At 41.6% G+C, this 18189-nt stretch overlaps 1 protein-coding gene and 1 long non-coding RNA gene across 2 annotated transcripts in view; one reads left to right on the top strand and one right to left on the bottom strand.

Moving 5' to 3' along the window:
- Positions 1–18189, top strand: part of LOC142049655 (uncharacterized) — a 923484-nt gene that overhangs the window by 891840 nt on the left and 13455 nt on the right. The window lies entirely within an intron of this gene.
- LOC142049674 (uncharacterized) lies at positions 3007–4303 on the bottom strand. Its single transcript, XM_075077605.1, is given in 2 exon segments — positions 3007–3277; positions 3279–4303. Coding segments are annotated over 2 exon segments (1296 nt in total).

Below are 18189 nucleotides of genomic sequence, written 5' to 3'. Positions count from 1 at the left end.
TTTATGACTTCTTCCTCCTCTCCCCGTGATGGCCCTGCTTTTTCATCATCTCGTTCTAAATGAGTTGACGTCCGTTTCCAATATTTCGTCTTGTGTATGGGGGCAACTGATACTCGTACGGGTTTATTTTCTGAGCCAGTCCCAGCACTTGTCGTGGGGGTTTGAATGGCTGCAGTGCCTGTCCTCAGGGCTGGAGTGTCTACAGTGCCAGGCACTTTGCATTTCAAACCAGAGACATTCTCTTCCCCTTGGGGATACTGAATACTATTGAGCAGGGCTCGGTATGCATGGGCCAGGCCCCAGCATCTTGCAGTTATCTGTGTCTCTCTGGAGTTCCCAGCGTAACAACATACTTCCTCCAAATATTCTACTAGTTTTTTAGGATTCTGCACTTGTTCAGGGGTGAAATTCCAAAACACTGGGGGTGCCCACTGCCCTAGGTATTTGCCCATGCTATCCCACATGCCCTGCCACTCGTAACTATCAAGCCTCGGGGCAGATTTCTGGGTGATATTCTGAAGTTGCTTAGTCAAAACCAAAACAACATATCCAAAAACTAACAATAAGTGCACCTTAACCACCCAAGGATGTTCAAGATACAAAAAGGTTGTTGTAATAGAGGCAGAGACATCATAGAGCAAAGTTGCAAAGATACCATTCTGTATTTCCTCCATATAAAATCTCTTCGAGGAGGAGGTATAATTGCTAATTGCCTCAACAAGGTGGTATCCAAAGTACAGTAACGGATTCAGCAAAACCCCCAAATACCAGATAAAGCTGAAAACGAGTGTTTGTATAACAAATCTCATGGGCAAAACGTTACTAATCACAGCAGAACACAGCAGACTAAACAAACCAACACCGATTTTTAACACCAAATGCAAAAAGGACAACATGGTGCTGTGACCAGCAGCTGTTATTATCTCCAAACCTTGAGCCCCACGTTGGGCGCCAAAAAGACTGTCATGGTTTAGCCGGCAGCTGAACCCCACACAGTCGCTCGCTCACTCCCCTACCGGTAGATGGGGGAGAGAATCAGAAGGGTAACATTCGTGGGTTGGGATAAGAACAGTTTAATAATTAAAATTAAAAGAGACAACAACAGAAATGCAATGTAAAGGAGAACAACGAGAGGTGCAAAGCCCTGGGGTAGGGAGTAAGGGAGGGGAGGGGGGAACGAACCGCCGAAACAAACCGTACGCGACACAGCCGCTCACCGCCCGCCGACCCGACGCCGCGCTGCTCCCGAGCCGCAAACTGCCCCCCCTCAATATACTGGTCATGGTGTCACATGGTACAGAATGAACCTGCCATTGGCCAGTCGGGGTCAGCCGTCCCCACCATGGCCCTGCCCCTCCCAGCCCCCCCCGCCACGCGGCAGAGTGCGGGAAGCTGGAAAGGTAGCCGACCCCCACAGTGAGGAGAATTAACCCCTTCTCAGCCAAAACCAGCACAGGTGCTTGCTTCAAACACCAAAAGCTGCAATGCCTCATTGTGAGCTGGAGTCCATTTTCAAATCGCCCTCTTTCGCAACAGGTCATATAAGGGACGTGCAATTATTGCAAAGTTAGGGATATGCTTTCTCCAAAAGACCAATAATCCCAAGGTGTGTTGCAGCTCCTTTTTACTTTCCGGAATTTTTACCTGATCTAACGCTGAGAGGGTGTCCCAAGGAATACAGACTGACCCTCCTTTCCACCAGATGCCCAGAAACTTAACTTCACTGGCAGGGGCTTGTATTTTTTTCTTTGGGTATTTGAAGGCCTATTCCTTCCAGATGATTAATAATTCTGTCATGCATAGTCTGCACCAAAGCTATGGTATGTCCTCCTATTAGTATGTCATCAATATACTGATAGACTTTGACCTCTCTTTCTGATGGGGTTGCTGCCAATTCCTGTGCCAGGGCATGGTGGGCCAAGGTAGGCGAGTGTTTATATCCCTGAGGCAAATGGGTAAAAGTATACTGTTGTCCTTCCCAGGTAAAAGCAAATTGATCTTGATCACACTCCTGGAGTGGAACCATAAAAGACATGTCCTTCACATCAATGGTTGCTAAGATAGGGTGGGCCTGTTCTTGAATGGTTGCAATTAATTCGGCTATGTTGGGTACAGCCGCGGTCAGGGGGCCAGTGTTTGCATTCAGTCGCCGATACTGGCCACACTGGTGAATTGTACGGGGAGTGGGTAAACACTAAAATTCCACGCTGTTTGAGATCCTCAATTACTGGGGCTATCCCTTCCATGGCTCCTAGCGGTAATGGATAGGGTTTCACATTGGTAATCTTGGAGGGGGGAAGGGCAGGTGCCGTTTGCAATAGGCACACCTCCGCCCGAGATGTTTCAGTTAATTGCCTGATCTGGGGGATTCCAAAAGACCACGAGTTCCCCTGGGTGTCATGCCACTGCCTTCCCTTCAACACATCTATGCCTAAAAGGTTCGTCTGAAAAGGTCCTATGGCTACCATGGTATTGATGGGGGCTTCCCCTCCTGGGAACCATAGCGTCACTGAAGTCATAGGCATTGACTGTGTTTTTCCCAGTGCATTTAAGATAATTAGATTTCTAGATGGGATAGAGATCGCACACCGTTCTGCTTCAGTCTGCATCAGTGCGGTGATTTGTGCCCCAGTATCAATTAGAAAAATTACCGGTCTTTTCCTTGGCCCTACAGCTACTGTGATTAATAAATCCCCTCTTACATTCACGGTGAGTTGTCTCACAAACATCCATCCTCTGCTCCCCTCCTCACCTTCGGGGAACGGAGGGTCTAGTTTTCCACCTTTTCCCTAGTCAGCTCCCCCTCAAGATCTATCAGGGGTGGAGCATCGGGAACTAATCCGAGAGTGGCCTTCTTCCCTGACCATTTCTCTACAAGTTTTTCCAATTTTTGGGTTGGGAGTCCATCCATCAGGTCTCAAGGAATGCCCTTCTGAAGCCCTAGATGCCATAACCCCTGTCGACTTAGGGGTCTCTCTCTCCCGGGATGATTGTTGCGGAGTGGCCTCAAATCCTGGCCCTTCCCAATTGACAGCGGCCGACTATTAACTTGCTCTGCAGACCGTACAACCCTTGTTTGGTTTTTTGGAACGATCCACCAACAGGGCCATATTTTCTCCCAAAATTAATTAATTCCTGCACTACCTCCCCCCACGTCCACACTTTCCTTCCCGGCTGCCCATGGTCAGGGGTTATTATCCCTTCTAGAGTGGCCGTAGTCCTTTCTCCTTCAGAAGTATTTTGAATTTTCCCCTGTAATTGGATCCCAATGGGTTTCAGGGAGTCCCCGGATCAGGGGAATCATCCTCTCTGGGTCTACAGGCATCATCACCGGGGAACCCTGGTTGGGCTTGAGCTCCCGATCATACATCATTTGGAGACAGGCCGCTTTCTGTACACTTTCCACTAACTGATCCACCGTACCTCTTATGGCAAGGGGATCTCCCCTCTCTAAAGGGTTCAGCCCTCTGGCCCAATACGCATCCCTCTGGGTTAATGACCATGGGGCTCGGCGATTACCTGTAGTTAAAAACACACCCGGACCCCAATATCCTTCTGCTTCTTTCTCCGACAACAAAATTCCATCCCCCCCTGACAGGGACACTCTCCACACGTATTCTGTCTCCGATTCCTTCAGAGTTCTTGCAAAGTCTTTTTTCAACTTTGCTAGTTTAGTTGCTGTAAATGGGACTTCTTTGGTGAGAACTTGAGGACGGTCATCGTTATTGTCCTCATACAAGTACTCTGTTTTAACCAGTGGATACATGTGAGGGAGGCTTTCTACAGTTTCCCTTGCCTTCTGCAAGTCTCCCTGAGGGTAAATGTGCCGTATCCCTTTCTCTGAAAGTTTCATCTCTACCTCCGCCAGTGTATCTGCTTCCCTCAAAAGTTGATCCCTCAATTCCTCCTTCAGTATGGCATTTTGATTTCTCTCCTCCTGCAACAATCGCTTGTTTTCCTCCAATTGTTCCTGCAGTGACTTTATGACCATCTGCAGTGAGTCTATTGTGACATTGGCTTGACAAAGCCTCTGCTTCCTATCTTCCACCGCTGCTGCCAAACTCGCTCCAAGTACTGCGCAAATTACAGCTTTTCCTTTCCCCGATCTAACCCTAGCTTCCTTCTGCAGTACCCTTATCCTGTCTACTACACTCTGCGGTTGAAACCAATGTTTTTTCGCCCAATCTTGTCCCTGAGGTGAGGGGCGAGATCGGTGCGCCTCCAAAAGATCATATAGCTTGTCTATCCCTGCTGCTGGTGAGGAGACATAATCGTGAGCGTTAACTGCCTTCTGAGTGGCCATTTTACCTAACACAAAGGGGCTGTACAGTCCTGAGAGGGTCACACCTTAATGCCACTATCCGCTTTTCCCCTTTTCACCCTCAGGAGGTCACACCTTAATTGCGCTTAGCACAAAGGCAGCTATAGCTTTCTAAGCGGCTACTTACATAATACAAAGGGGCTCTATTGTCCTGAGAGGGTCACACCTTAATGTTATCCACTTTTCCCCTTTTCACCCTCAGGAGGCCACACCTTAGTTGTGCACTTTCTGTTCTCTGAGAATCCTGTCCATGATGCCAATTAAAAAATGTCACAATCCACTGTTGGGTTGCCCAATTTGGCAGAAGTTGAGCCTCCTTGCTTTCTAACCAACCTCAGAAAATTCTGGGTGGCTAGGGGCGGCTGGGCTTAACTTCTGAGTGATGTTCAATTGGATGTGTTATCGTGACCAGGTTTGTTGTATTCTCGGGAACAAAATTAAGACTCGAAATGGAGTCAAGTGCCAAGTCACTTTATTTGGCCGCCAACAAGTTCACAAGAGAAAAGGAGAGAAAGAGGAAAAAAAAAGGAAAAAGAGAGACAGAGAATTACAATAGCTACCACCATGGCTCTGCAGCATCCCGTCAGTCCGATGTATCTTCAGTCCGGTGGGGGAACGTTCCAACTGGTCTCTGCTGGTTCTGCCTTTTATAGCATTGTCCCGTTGCATAGTCAATGAGCCGGTTTGCATGGCCACATCTCCCACTCGGCAGTGGGGCGCATGCGCAGTATTGTCACTAGAGGGTGCTCGACGGTTCCAGAGGGTTCCAGGGGGTCCAAGCCCCCCTCCCATATGTTGTAAGATGACCCTGGAGCCAGGCGCACGTGCAGAGGACTGGTCCTCTGTGCTCCCAGAAAACAAGATATAGATATATAGGTTCCTGCTGGGTAGAACTTCCTCAGTTGCTGTCGTGGTGAAGCCTTGGTAATCAAGCCATTCTGCCGACATTGTTGAGACAAGTTTCTAGTCCCTTACACCACTGTCTTAGGCATTTGCCCATACTATCCCGCATACCCTGCAACACATAGCTATAGATCCTTGGGGCAGATCTCTGGATGATATTCTTACGTTGCTTATTAACCTGAGACAGAACTGAAACCGTCTGCCAAAGCAATACCAACAGGTATCTCTTAACTACCCAAGGATGTTCAAGATACTGAAAAGTTGTTGTAATGAAGGAGGAGGCATTATAGAAGATGGTAGCTAAGGTGCCATTCTGTGTTTCTTCCATAAAAACCTCTCACAGGAGGAGGTATTGTCTCCATTGGCTAATTGTCTCCATGAGGTGGTACCCGAAGTACAGTAACAGCTTCCATGCAAGACCCAAGTAACTGATAACGCTCAAGACCACTGTTTTAATAACAAATCTCCTAGGCAAAACCTCTCTAATCACTGCAGAGCACGGCAAATTACAAAAACCAACAGCAATTTTTAACGTGTACTTCACAATCAGCATGGTGTAGTTTCCTCCCCTTGGTGGCCCATGCCTCAAACCAAGACCTCTCAGCCTGCTTCAGGTATTCACCATACAAACCCTGTCCCTTCCAAGACATCGCAGAGTGAGCGCTCAGCTCTTGCTCCTCTCCTGATGTTGGGTGAGCTCTGTCAGAGAGCTCTGAGACTGCATTCATGAAGAGGTTGTCCAGGAAACTAAAATCTTCCTCTTTTTCAGCCAGAGTGGCACATCCTGAGGGACTCAGCACAGGAGGCTGCAGCTGCCACTGGGAGGAAGAGGTTTGACAGTTGGAGGACCCAGAGGAGAAATTGATGGATGACACTGACCACAGGTAGTGGTGCCCTTTACCTGCACAGCAATAGCGTACCTTTGAGAAGAAGCTGCTAAGTGATAGCCCTCACTGGGCTGCTCATGTGGCCAGCCCAATGGAGATCCCCAGTGTAGTAATGTTACCAGGGCAAGAGGAAAATCATAGCCATATAGGCGGGCCAGATACTGCATTTTCTCCCTGGAGCTATCCATGGGCTGAGGGCTTAGGCATTCTCCTCCTCCTCTTTCTTTCCTTGTGCCTGTGCACAGCTACAGGCAGTGAAGGGCCTGCTGTCCTCATCTGTTGTCCTCATGTTCATGCCTGAATTTTCATGGCTGCCCAATTACACTAATGAAGGCTGCTCTTTCTGCTAATGCAACGCAGTTTTAGAAAAGACATGCCCTGAAGAAGCAGGAATATCTATTACGAGGCTGCCATGGTATAGACTCTGCCTTATTCCCCATAGGATACGTGCTAGCAAACACAGGATGCTCTCCATGTGGTCTCTTCTAGTCACAGATCAACCTCTTGGCATTTCTTTAGCAACACATTTCCTTAATTTATGGAATATAATAATGAGTATGTTAGTTTGCATAGTAAGTGTTATTGAAATCAAACTATGATTATTAAAACAAATGTGGGAAGTGCACTGAATGGTGCAGTAGCCTTACTTTGTATTATTTTTGCTTGTTTGTTCTGTTTCAGTATGTGGAGATGTGTTTCTTTAGCCCAGGTATTTACTGATATACATATATGCAAGAGCCTGAACTGTCACGTTGGCCTTAAAAGAAATACTCATTTGCCCCAAGTTCAGTATTAAGCGTTGCAGTTTAGCGTCCTCTCTTCTGCAACTCCATATGCAAGTCTCAGGTAACCAATTGCTTTTGCGGAAACCTATTTAAAGCTTCCAACTCCAGAAGCTTCCTCACGGATAATGTCAGAACTGGGATTCTTGAGCCAGATCTTCACCCCTGTCTTCCAAAGCCAAGCAACCATCAGTCAGCCAAAAGCCCAGCAAAGAAAAAACAGAAACACAACTACAGCAAAACTATGCAAGTTACCTTACCACAGCGAGGAGACTAGAATTTGGTTATTCTATAGGCTGAAGTGGGCAAAGGATCTTGAAGGGATGGTGCTAAAGAAAATGCTTTCATGGCCCCAGCTTCAGCATGCTGAAAGAAAGAAGCAACTCCCCAGGGAGGGCTTCGCTTCTAGGGTAGTGGCACATGGTGTCACTCAAGACATTTGAAGAAATTAAGTTCTGAGGTGTGAGTGAAAGCCATGTCTCATTCCATGACGTGGCTGGATTAGAGACTGCCTAGGGATCAGACAGCAGCACATTTATGCTGACCCGTTTGTCTCATTAGGCTCTGTAAATGATCCACATTCTTCCAGTAATCGAGATATATCTTACTTTCACCAAGTGATTCCTGGATGAGTGAGAACTGTCCTCAGCATCACTCTTATTATTCTGGTTGAGCATCTGGTTCTTTTGTGTGTGCTGCCTTTAGGAAGGAAATGATGCCTTTACAGCCCTCCTGCTCTCATACTCGCATGGCTATCATTCCTGTTGCCTATATTAAAAGGTGCATTTGCAAATGCAATTTCTATGGTTTTGCTTTTGAGAGTACTTATCAAATTGCAGCTGTAGTAAGATCACACCATTGCTATGCAGAAAGCTGCCCCTTCCTGTAAATCACTGCCTTCTGTTGATAGTAGCTATTACATTGGCACTGGATTCCAAAGTTACATCAATCTTACACAGGTGCTGCTGCACTTGCTAAATTATCTCTGGCTCATGCTAGCTATTTTCATAGCTGTGCTGGTTTTGGCTAGGATGGAGTTAATTCTCTTCACTGTAGCACCTGTAGTAGTCAGGAAACTTTCCAGCTTCCCATGCTCTGCCACGTGGGCAAGAGGCTGGGAGGGGCGGGGCCACAGCCAAGAGAGCTGACCCAAACTGGCCAATGGGATATTCATTCCATACCATGTGATGCCATGATGAGTATATTAACCGGGGCAGTTGTTGTGCAATGTTGTGTGGTGGTGGTTGTGGCTTGGGGAGTTGTTTGTTTGTTTGTTTGTTTGTTTGTTTGTTTGTTTGTTTGTTTGTTTGTTTGTTTGTTTGTTTGTTTGTTTGTTTGTTTGTTTGTTTGTTTGTTTGTTTGTTTGTTTGTTTGTTTGTTTGTTGGTTTGTTTTGGTTTGTTTTGGTTTGTTTTGGTTTGTTTTGGTTTGTTTTGGTTTGTTTTGGTTTGTTTTGGTTTGTTTTGGTTTGTTTTGGTTTGTTTTGGTTTGTTTTGGTTTGTTTTGGTTTGTTTTGGTTTGTTTTGGTTTGTTTTGGTTTGTTTTGGTTTGTTTTGGTTTGTTTTGGTTTGTTTTGGTTTGTTTTGGTTTGTTTTGGTTTGTTTTGGTTTGTTTTGGTTTGTTTTGGTTTGTTTTGGTTTGTTTTGGTTTGTTTTGGTTTGTTTTGGTTTGTTTTGGTTTGTTTTGGTTTGTTTTGGTTTGTTTTGGTTTGTTTTGGTTTGTTTTGGTTTGTTTTGGTTTGTTTTGGTTTGTTTTGGTTTGTTTTGGTTTGTTTTGGTTTGTTTTGGTTTGTTTTGGTTTGTTTTGGTTTGTTTTGGTTTGTTTTGGTTTGTTTTGGTTTGTTTTGGTTTGTTTTGGTTTGTTTTGGTTTGTTTTGGTTTGTTTTGGTTTGTTTTGGTTTGTTTTGGTTTGTTTTGGTTTGTTTTGGTTTGTTTTGGTTTGTTTTGGTTTGTTTTGGTTTGTTTTGGTTTGTTTTGGTTTGTTTTGGTTTGTGTCATGAGTAGCTGTGTCATGTGGTGTTTGTTTTGGTTTGTTTTGGTTTGTGTCTTGAGTAGCTGTGTCATGTGGTGTTTGTTTTGGTTTGTTTTGGTTTGTGTCTTGAGTAGCTGTGTCATGTGGTGTTTGTTTTGGTTTGTTTTGGTTTGTGTCTTGAGTAGCTGTGTCATGTGGTGTTTGTTTTGGTTTGTTTTGGTTTGTGTCTTGAGTAGCTGTGTCATGTGGTGTTTGTTTTGGTTTGTTTTGGTTTGTGTCTTGAGTAGCTGTGTCATGTGGTGTTTGTTTTGGTTTGTTTTGGTTTGTTTTGGTTTGTTTTGGTTTGTTTTGGTTTGTGTCTTGAGTAGCTGTGTCATGTGGTGTTTGTTTTGGTTTGTTTTGGTTTGTGTCTTGAGTAGCTGTGTCATGTGGTGTTTGTTTTGGTTTGTTTTGGTTTGTGTCTTGAGTAGCTGTGTCATGTGGTGTTTGTTTTGGTTTGTTTTGGTTTGTGTCTTGAGTAGCTGTGTCATGTGGTGTTTGTTTTGGTTTGTTTTGGTTTGTGTCTTGAGTAGCTGTGTCATGTGGTGTTTGTTTTGGTTTGTTTTGGTTTGTGTCTTGAGTAGCTGTGTCATGTGGTGTTTGTTTTGGTTTGTTTTGGTTTGTGTCTTGAGTAGCTGTGTCATGTGGTGTTTGTTTTGGTTTGTTTTGGTTTGTGTCTTGAGTAGCTGTGTCATGTGGTGTTTGTTTTGGTTTGTTTTGGTTTGTGTCTTGAGTAGCTGTGTCATGTGGTGTTTGTTTTGGTTTGTTTTGGTTTGTGTCTTGAGTAGCTGTGTCATGTGGTGTTTGTTTTGGTTTGTTTTGGTTTGTGTCTTGAGTAGCTGTGTCATGTGGTGTTTGTTTTGGTTTGTTTTGGTTTGTGTCTTGAGTAGCTGTGTCATGTGGTGTTTGTTTTGGTTTGTTTTGGTTTGTGTCTTGAGTAGCTGTGTCATGTGGTGTTTGTTTTGGTTTGTTTTGGTTTGTGTCTTGAGTAGCTGTGTCATGTGGTGTTTGTTTTGGTTTGTTTTGGTTTGTGTCTTGAGTAGCTGTGTCATGTGGTGTTTGTTTTGGTTTGTTTTGGTTTGTGTCTTGAGTAGCTGTGTCATGTGGTGTTTGTTTTGGTTTGTTTTGGTTTGTGTCTTGAGTAGCTGTGTCATGTGGTGTTTGTTTTGGTTTGTTTTGGTTTGTGTCTTGAGTAGCTGTGTCATGTGGTGTTTGTTTTGGTTTGTTTTGGTTTGTGTCTTGAGTAGCTGTGTCATGTGGTGTTTGTTTTGGTTTGTTTTGGTTTGTGTCTTGAGTAGCTGTGTCATGTGGTGTTTGTTTTGGTTTGTTTTGGTTTGTGTCATGAGTAGCTGTGTCATGTGGTGTTTGTTTTGGTTTGTTTTGGTTTGTGTCATGAGTAGCTGTGTCATGTGGTGTTTGTTTTGGTTTGTTTTGGTTTGTGTCATGAGTAGCTGTGTCATGTGGTGTTTGTTTTGGTTTGTTTTGGTTTGTTTTGGTTTGTTTTGGTTTGTGTCATGAGTAGCTGTGTCATGTGGTGTTTGTTTTGGTTTGTTTTGGTTTGTTTTGGTTTGTTTTGGTTTGTGTCATGAGTAGCTGTGTCATGTGGTGTTTGTTTTGGTTTGTTTTGGTTTGTTTTGGTTTGTTTTGGTTTGTTTTGGTTTGTGTCATGAGTAGCTGTGTCATGTGGTGTTTGTTTTGGTTTGTTTTGGTTTGTGTCATGAGTAGCTGTGTCATGTGGTGTTTGTTTTGGTTTGTTTTGGTTTGTGTCATGAGTAGCTGTGTCATGTGGTGTTTGTTTTGGTTTGTTTTGGTTTGTGTCATGAGTAGCTGTGTCATGTGGTGTTTGTTTTGGTTTGTTTTGGTTTGTGTCATGAGTAGCTGTGTCATGTGGTGTTTGTTTTGGTTTGTTTTGGTTTGTGTCATGAGTAGCTGTGTCATGTGGTGTTTGTTTTGGTTTGTTTTGGTTTGTGTCATGAGTAGCTGTGTCATGTGGTGTTTGTTTTGGTTTGTTTTGGTTTGTGTCATGAGTAGCTGTGTCATGTGGTGTTTGTTTTGGTTTGTTTTGGTTTGTGTCATGAGTAGCTGTGTCATGTGGTGTTTGTTTTGGTTTGTTTTGGTTTGTGTCATGAGTAGCTGTGTCATGTGGTGTTTGTTTTGGTTTGTTTTGGTTTGTTTTGGTTTGTTTTGGTTTGTTTTGGTTTGTTTTGGTTTGTTTTGGTTTGTTTTGGTTTGTTTTGGTTTGTTTTGGTTTGTTTTGGTTTGTTTTGGTTTGTTTTGGTTTGTGTCATGAGTAGCTGTGTCATGTGGTGTTTGTTTTGGTTTGTTTTGGTTTGTTTTGGTTTGTTTTGGTTTGTTTTGGTTTGTTTTGGTTTGTTTTGGTTTGTTTTGGTTTGTTTTGGTTTGTTTTGGTTTGTTTTGGTTTGTTTTGGTTTGTTTTGGTTTGTTTTGGTTTGTTTTGGTTTGTTTTGGTTTGTTTTGGTTTGTTTTGGTTTGTGTCATGAGTAGCTGTGTCATGTGGGGTTTGTTTTGGTTTGTTTTGGTTTGTTTTGGTTTGTTTTGGTTTGTTTTGGTTTGTTTTGGTTTGTTTTGGTTTGTTTTGGTTTGTTTTGGTTTGTTTTGGTTTGTTTTGGTTTGTTTTGGTTTGTTTTGGTTTGTTTTGGTTTGTTTTGGTTTGTTTTGGTTTGTTTTGGTTTGTGTCATGAGTAGCTGTGTCATGTGGTGTTTGTTTTGGTTTGTTTTGGTTTGTTTTGGTTTGTTTTGGTTTGTTTTGGTTTGTGTCATGAGTAGCTGTGTCATGTGGTGTTTGTTTTGGTTTGTTTTGGTTTGTTTTGGTTTGTCATGAGTAGCTGTGTCATGTGGTGTTTGTTTTGGTTTGTTTTGGTTTGTTTTGGTTTGTGTCATGAGTAGCTGTGTCATGTGGTGTTTGTTTTGGTTTGTTTTGGTTTGTGTCATGAGTAGCTGTGTCATGTGGTGTTTGTTTTGGTTTGTTTTGGTTTGTTTTGGTTTGTTTTGGTTTGTTTTGGTTTGTTTTGGTTTGTTTTGGTTTGTTTTGGTTTGTTTTGGTTTGTTTTGGTTTGTTTTGGTTTGTTTTGGTTTGTTTTGGTTTGTTTTGGTTTGTTTTGGTTTGTGTCATGAGTAGCTGTGTCATGTGGTGTTTGTTTTGGTTTGTTTTGGTTTGTGTCATGAGTAGCTGTGTCATGTGGTGTTTGTTTTGGTTTGTTTTGGTTTGTGTCATGAGTAGCTGTGTCATGTGGTGTTTGTTTTGGTTTGTTTTGGTTTGTGTCATGAGTAGCTGTGTCATGTGGTGTTTGTTTTGGTTTGTTTTGGTTTGTGTCATGAGTAGCTGTGTCATGTGGTGTTTGTTTTGGTTTGTTTTGGTTTGTGTCATGAGTAGCTGTGTCATGTGGTGTTTGTTTTGGTTTGTTTTGGTTTGTTTTGGTTTGTTTTGGTTTGTTTTGGTTTGTGTCATGAGTAGCTGTGTCATGTGGTGTTTGTTTTGGTTTGTTTTGGTTTGTTTTGGTTTGTTTTGGTTTGTGTCATGAGTAGCTGTGTCATGTGGTGTTTGTTTTGGTTTGTTTTGGTTTGTTTTGGTTTGTTTTGGTTTGTTTTGGTTTGTTTTGGTTTGTTTTGGTTTGTTTTGGTTTGTTTTGGTTTGTTTTGGTTTGTTTTGGTTTGTGTCATGAGTAGCTGTGTCATGTGGTGTTTGTTTTGGTTTGTTTTGGTTTGTTTTGGTTTGTTTTGGTTTGTTTTGGTTTGTTTTGGTTTGTTTTGGTTTGTTTTGGTTTGTTTTGGTTTGTTTTGGTTTGTTTTGGTTTGTTTTGGTTTGTTTTGGTTTGTTTTGGTTTGTTTTGGTTTGTTTTGGTTTGTTTTGGTTTGTTTTGGTTTGTTTTGGTTTGTGTCATGAGTAGCTGTGTCATGTGGTGTTTGTTTTGGTTTGTTTTGGTTTGTTTTGGTTTGTTTTGGTTTGTTTTGGTTTGTTTTGGTTTGTTTTGGTTTGTTTTGGTTTGTTTTGGTTTGTTTTGGTTTGTTTTGGTTTGTTTTGGTTTGTTTTGGTTTGTTTTGGTTTGTTTTGGTTTGTTTTGGTTTGTTTTGGTTTGTTTTGGTTTGTGTCATGAGTAGCTGTGTCATGTGGTGTTTGTTTTGGTTTGTTTTGGTTTGTGTCATGAGTAGCTGTGTCATGTGGTGTTTGTTTTGGTTTGTTTTGGTTTGTGTCATGAGTAGCTGTGTCATGTGGTGTTTGTTTTGGTTTGTTTTGGTTTGTGTCATGAGTAGCTGTGTCATGTGGTGTTTGTTTTGGTTTGTTTTGGTTTGTGTCATGAGTAGCTGTGTCATGTGGTGTTTGTTTTGGTTTGTTTTGGTTTGTGTCATGAGTAGCTGTGTCATGTGGTGTTTGTTTTGGTTTGTTTTGGTTTGTGTCATGAGTAGCTGTGTCATGTGGTGTTTGTTTTGGTTTGTTTTGGTTTGTGTCATGAGTAGCTGTGTCATGTGGTGTTTGTTTTGGTTTGTTTTGGTTTGTGTCATGAGTAGCTGTGTCATGTGGTGTTTGTTTTGGTTTGTTTTGGTTTGTGTCATGAGTAGCTGTGTCATGTGGTGTTTGTTTTGGTTTGTTTTGGTTTGTGTCATGAGTAGCTGTGTCATGTGGTGTTTGTTTTGGTTTGTTTTGGTTTGTGTCATGAGTAGCTGTGTCATGTGGTGTTTGTTTTGGTTTGTTTTGGTTTGTGTCATGAGTAGCTGTGTCATGTGGTGTTTGTTTTGGTTTGTTTTGGTTTGTGTCATGAGTAGCTGTGTCATGTGGTGTTTGTTTTGGTTTGTTTTGGTTTGTGTCATGAGTAGCTGTGTCATGTGGTGTTTGTTTTGGTTTGTTTTGGTTTGTGTCATGAGTAGCTGTGTCATGTGGTGTTTGTTTTGGTTTGTTTTGGTTTGTGTCATGAGTAGCTGTGTCATGTGGTGTTTGTTTTGGTTTGTTTTGGTTTGTGTCATGAGTAGCTGTGTCATGTGGTGTTTGTTTTGGTTTGTTTTGGTTTGTGTCATGAGTAGCTGTGTCATGTGGTGTTTGTTTTGGTTTGTTTTGGTTTGTGTCATGAGTAGCTGTGTCATGTGGGGTTTGTTTTGGTTTGTTTTGGTTTGTGTCATGAGTAGCTGTGTCATGTGGGGTTTGTTTTGGTTTGTTTTGGTTTGTGTCATGAGTAGCTGTGTCATGTGGGGTTTGTTTTGGTTTGTTTTGGTTTGTGTCATGAGTAGCTGTGTCATGTGGGGTTTGTTTTGGTTTGTTTTGGTTTGTGTCATGAGTAGCTGTGTCATGTGGGGTTTGTTTTGGTTTGTTTTGGTTTGTGTCATGAGTAGCTGTGTCATGTGGGGTTTGTTTTGGTTTGTTTTGGTTTGTTTTGGTTTGTTTTGGTTTGTTTTGGTTTGTTTTGGTTTGTTTTGGTTTGTTTTGGTTTGTTTTGGTTTGTTTTGGTTTGTTTTGGTTTGTTTTGGTTTGTTTTGGTTTGTTTTGGTTTGTTTTGGTTTGTTTTGGTTTGTTTTGGTTTGTGTCATGAGTAGCTGTGTCATGTGGTGTTTGTTTTGGTTTGTTTTGGTTTGTGTCATGAGTAGCTGTGTCATGTGGTGTTTGTTTTGGTTTGTTTTGGTTTGTGTCATGAGTAGCTGTGTCATGTGGTGTTTGTTTTGGTTTGTTTTGGTTTGTGTCATGAGTAGCTGTGTCATGTGGTGTTTGTTTTGGTTTGTTTTGGTTTGTGTCATGAGTAGCTGTGTCATGTGGTGTTTGTTTTGGTTTGTTTTGGTTTGTGTCATGAGTAGCTGTGTCATGTGGTGTTTGTTTTGGTTTGTTTTGGTTTGTGTCATGAGTAGCTGTGTCATGTGGTGTTTGTTTTGGTTTGTTTTGGTTTGTGTCATGAGTAGCTGTGTCATGTGGGGTTTGTTTTGGTTTGTTTTGGTTTGTGTCATGAGTAGCTGTGTCATGTGGTGTTTGTTTTGGTTTGTTTTGGTTTGTGTCATGAGTAGCTGTGTCATGTGGTGTTTGTTTTGGTTTGTTTTGGTTTGTGTCATGAGTAGCTGTGTCATGTGGTGTTTGTTTTGGTTTGTTTTGGTTTGTGTCATGAGTAGCTGTGTCATGTGGTGTTTGTTTTGGTTTGTTTTGGTTTGTGTCATGAGTAGCTGTGTCATGTGGTGTTTGTTTTGGTTTGTTTTGGTTTGTGTCATGAGTAGCTGTGTCATGTGGTGTTTGTTTTGGTTTGTTTTGGTTTGTGTCATGAGTAGCTGTGTCATGTGGTGTTTGTTTTGGTTTGTTTTGGTTTGTTTTGGTTTGTTTTGGTTTGTTTTGGTTTGTTTTGGTTTGTGTCATGAGTAGCTGTGTCATGTGGTGTTTGTTTTGGTTTGTTTTGGTTTGTGTCATGAGTAGCTGTGTCATGTGGTGTTTGTTTTGGTTTGTTTTGGTTTGTGTCATGAGTAGCTGTGTCATGTGGTGTTTGTTTTGGTTTGTTTTGGTTTGTGTCATGAGTAGCTGTGTCATGTGGTGTTTGTTTTGGTTTGTTTTGGTTTGTGTCATGAGTAGCTGTGTCATGTGGTGTTTGTTTTGGTTTGTTTTGGTTTGTGTCATGAGTAGCTGTGTCATGTGGTGTTTGTTTTGGTTTGTTTTGGTTTGTGTCATGAGTAGCTGTGTCATGTGGTGTTTGTTTTGGTTTGTTTTGGTTTGTGTCATGAGTAGCTGTGTCATGTGGTGTTTGTTTTGGTTTGTTTTGGTTTGTGTCATGAGTAGCTGTGTCATGTGGTGTTTGTTTTGGTTTGTTTTGGTTTGTGTCATGAGTAGCTGTGTCATGTGGTGTTTGTTTTGGTTTGTTTTGGTTTGTGTCATGAGTAGCTGTGTCATGTGGTGTTTGTTTTGGTTTGTTTTGGTTTGTGTCATGAGTAGCTGTGTCATGTGGTGTTTGTTTTGGTTTGTTTTGGTTTGTGTCATGAGTAGCTGTGTCATGTGGTGTTTGTTTTGGTTTGTTTTGGTTTGTGTCATGAGTAGCTGTGTCATGTGGTGTTTGTTTTGGTTTGTTTTGGTTTGTGTCATGAGTAGCTGTGTCATGTGGTGTTTGTTTTGGTTTGTTTTGGTTTGTTTTGGTTTGTGTCATGAGTAGCTGTGTCATGTGGTGTTTGTTTTGGTTTGTTTTGGTTTGTTTTGGTTTGTTTTGGTTTGTTTTGGTTTGTTTTGGTTTGTTTTGGTTTGTTTTGGTTTGTTTTGGTTTGTTTTGGTTTGTTTTGGTTTGTTTTGGTTTGTTTTGGTTTGTTTTGGTTTGTTTTGGTTTGTTTTGGTTTGTTTTGGTTTGTTTTGGTTTGTGTCATGAGTAGCTGTGTCATGTGGTGTTTGTTTTGGTTTGTTTTGGTTTGTTTTGGTTTGTTTTGGTTTGTTTTGGTTTGTTTTGGTTTGTTTTGGTTTGTGTCATGAGTAGCTGTGTCATGTGGTGTTTGTTTTGGTTTGTTTTGGTTTGTGTCATGAGTAGCTGTGTCATGTGGTGTTTGTTTTGGTTTGTTTTGGTTTGTGTCATGAGTAGCTGTGTCATGTGGTGTTTGTTTTGGTTTGTTTTGGTTTGTTTTGGTTTGTTTTGGTTTGTTTTGGTTTGTTTTGGTTTGTTTTGGTTTGTTTTGGTTTGTTTTGGTTTGTGTCATGAGTAGCTGTGTCATGTGGTGTTTGTTTTGGTTTGTTTTGGTTTGTGTCATGAGTAGCTGTGTCATGTGGTGTTTGTTTTGGTTTGTTTTGGTTTGTGTCATGAGTAGCTGTGTCATGTGGTGTTTGTTTTGGTTTGTTTTGGTTTGTTTTGGTTTGTTTTGGTTTGTTTTGGTTTGTTTTGGTTTGTTTTGGTTTGTGTCATGAGTAGCTGTGTCATGTGGTGTTTGTTTTGGTTTGTTTTGGTTTGTGTCATGAGTAGCTGTGTCATGTGGTGTTTGTTTTGGTTTGTTTTGGTTTGTGTCATGAGTAGCTGTGTCATGTGGTGTTTGTTTTGGTTTGTTTTGGTTTGTGTCATGAGTAGCTGTGTCATGTGGTGTTTGTTTTGGTTTGTTTTGGTTTGTGTCATGAGTAGCTGTGTCATGTGGTGTTTGTTTTGGTTTGTTTTGGTTTGTGTCATGAGTAGCTGTGTCATGTGGTGTTTGTTTTGGTTTGTTTTGGTTTGTTTTGGTTTGTTTTGGTTTGTTTTGGTTTGTTTTGGTTTGTTTTGGTTTGTTTTGGTTTGTTTTGGTTTGTTTTGGTTTGTTTTGGTTTGTTTTGGTTTGTTTTGGTTTGTTTTGGTTTGTTTTGGTTTGTTTTGGTTTGTTTTGGTTTGTTTTGGTTTGTGTCATGAGTAGCTGTGTCATGTGGTGTTTGTTTTGGTTTGTTTTGGTTTGTGTCATGAGTAGCTGTGTCATGTGGTGTTTGTTTTGGTTTGTTTTGGTTTGTGTCATGAGTAGCTGTGTCATGTGGTGTTTGTTTTGGTTTGTTTTGGTTTGTGTCATGAGTAGCTGTGTCATGTGGTGTTTGTTTTGGTTTGTTTTGGTTTGTGTCATGAGTAGCTGTGTCATGTGGTGTTTGTTTTGGTTTGTTTTGGTTTGTGTCATGAGTAGCTGTGTCATGTGGTGTTTGTTTTGGTTTGTTTTGGTTTGTGTCATGAGTAGCTGTGTCATGTGGTGTTTGTTTTGGTTTGTTTTGGTTTGTGTCATGAGTAGCTGTGTCATGTGGTGTTTGTTTTGGTTTGTTTTGGTTTGTGTCATGAGTAGCTGTGTCATGTGGTGTTTGTTTTGGTTTGTTTTGGTTTGTGTCATGAGTAGCTGTGTCATGTGGTGTTTGTTTTGGTTTGTTTTGGTTTGTGTCATGAGTAGCTGTGTCATGTGGTGTTTGTTTTGGTTTGTTTTGGTTTGTGTCATGAGTAGCTGTGTCATGTGGTGTTTGTTTTGGTTTGTTTTGGTTTGTGTCATGAGTAGCTGTGTCATGTGGTGTTTGTTTTGGTTTGTTTTGGTTTGTGTCATGAGTAGCTGTGTCATGTGGTGTTTGTTTTGGTTTGTTTTGGTTTGTGTCATGAGTAGCTGTGTCATGTGGTGTTTGTTTTGGTTTGTTTTGGTTTGTGTCATGAGTAGCTGTGTCATGTGGTGTTTGTTTTGGTTTGTTTTGGTTTGTGTCATGAGTAGCTGTGTCATGTGGTGTTTGTTTTGGTTTGTTTTGGTTTGTGTCATGAGTAGCTGTGTCATGTGGTGTTTGTTTTGGTTTGTTTTGGTTTGTGTCATGAGTAGCTGTGTCATGTGGTGTTTGTTTTGGTTTGTTTTGGTTTGTG

Source organism: Phalacrocorax aristotelis, chromosome W (assembly GCF_949628215.1).
Source record: "Phalacrocorax aristotelis chromosome W, bGulAri2.1, whole genome shotgun sequence".
Classification (NCBI taxonomy): domain Eukaryota; kingdom Metazoa; phylum Chordata; class Aves; order Suliformes; family Phalacrocoracidae; genus Phalacrocorax; species Phalacrocorax aristotelis.
The sequence above is the reverse complement of the archived record's forward strand: the minus strand, read 5'-3'. Positions and strand labels throughout refer to the sequence as shown.